This window comes from Tupaia chinensis, unplaced genomic scaffold (genome assembly GCF_000334495.1).
Source record: "Tupaia chinensis unplaced genomic scaffold, TupChi_1.0 Scaffold000048_1, whole genome shotgun sequence".
NCBI lineage: Eukaryota > Metazoa > Chordata > Mammalia > Scandentia > Tupaiidae > Tupaia > Tupaia belangeri.
In genome coordinates, this window is record NW_006159506.1 from 3,560,676 (window position 1) to 3,562,012 (window position 1,337).

The 1,337-nt window shown below is 59.2% G+C and overlaps 1 protein-coding gene and 1 long non-coding RNA gene across 2 annotated transcripts in view; one reads left to right on the forward strand and one right to left on the reverse strand.

Annotated features, from left to right (window-relative positions):
* Positions 1 to 255, reverse strand: part of LOC102486651 (uncharacterized) — a 1,398-nt gene extending 1,143 nt beyond the window's left edge. The window contains exon 1 of the long non-coding RNA XR_333417.2: positions 169 to 255. This is a non-coding gene — a long non-coding RNA (uncharacterized LOC102486651). The remainder of the gene's footprint in view (positions 1 to 168) is intronic.
* TFAP2A (transcription factor AP-2 alpha) overlaps positions 170 to 1,337 on the forward strand; it is a 19,015-nt gene continuing 17,847 nt past the window's right edge. Inside the window, 1 exon segment of the mRNA XM_027774871.1 lies at positions 170 to 279. Within this exon segment, the coding sequence (XP_027630672.1) occupies positions 229 to 279 (51 nt within the window). The 5' untranslated portion in view covers positions 170 to 228.

Consider the following 1,337-nt stretch of genomic DNA (forward strand, 5'->3'; position numbering starts at 1 on the left):
CTTTCCCTGCTCTCCTCCTCCTCGCCCTTCTCCTCCTCGCCCTCCTCCTCCTCGCCCTTCTCCTCCTCCTCCTCCTTGCCCTCCTCCTCCTCGCCCTCCTCCTCCTCCTCCTCCTCGCCCTCCTCCTCCTCCTGCGCTCACCGCCGGCAGCCGGCACTTTGCGCTTACCCAGAGAGTAGCTCTACTTGGGTGCGAGGCGGAGAGGGGCAAATCCGTTCACGCCGATCCATGAAAATGCTTTGGAAACTGACGGATAATATCAAGTACGAAGACTGCGAGGTAAGCGCGGCGCCGGCTCAGTCATCCTTGCGGCGACAGGCTCCGAGCTCGACCCTCCCTCTCTCTCCTCCTCCTCTCCCTGCAGCCCGCTGCGAAATGCGGGCGCGACAAACTTTCCCCAGCGCAGCGCCCGCCCCTCGGATGCGCCCGAAGAACCGGGGAGACGCTGCAGAGGGAGAACGTGGACGCTCCTTTCTTTCGTCTGCCTCCTTCAAAGCCGGTGTCTCGCTTTTACCCTCTTTTCTGACCGATTTTGGCCGCAGCTAAGAGTGGGGCGAAGAGTCGAGCGTGGGGTTTTGAAGCAATTGTTGGCGATTGGGCACACGCCCGTGCAGTCCGCGTGACTCCAGCGGAGGCCCGAGTCGCCGGGAAGAGAAAGGAAAATGAAATGCCCCTTCCCTCCAGCTTCCTCTCTGATCCTTAACACCCCTTCTTTGATTCATTCATTCTTTCCCACCTCCTCCCTTTTTAAAGAGGTGCTCTGGTCGGATTCCGGGAAGGTCCCGCACACTTCTCTGGGCTGGGTCGCACCTCCCTGTAAGCGTGTTCAACTTGGGAGCCCCCGTCCCGACTTCGGGGCTCGCTCCAGACCCGCTGTGTTTCAGGAAGTTCTAAGCAGCTTTTTCCCCTGAGCTACGGGGTGGGCAGACCCCAAGGGGAGGGGACGCTGAGCGGAGCCGGGTGGCCGCCTGGTCCTGGAATACCGGCAGGGAGGTCGGCTGCGCGACCGTGGGAATCTTGGTGCGGATGCCGGTCACTTTTGGTGCTGGGAGCGGACAGAACACGCCACTCTGGAACCGTTTTAAAGCCCAGGATCTGCGGAGCCTAACTTCTCCGGGCAGCCAGAAAGGCCCGAGCGCGACCGCTCGGTCCGCAGGAGGCACTGTAGCCCTCCCGGCTGCCGCTGCCTCAACCTCCCCGACCCTTCCCCTGGAAATGAATCCAGAACAGGGCGCGACGGGAAGGCCAGGGATTGCCTAAATAAATAGGTGTCAGTCCTGACTTTTTTTTTTTTAACTTTTTTTTTTTTTTTTTTTTTTTTTTTTTTTTTAAATATA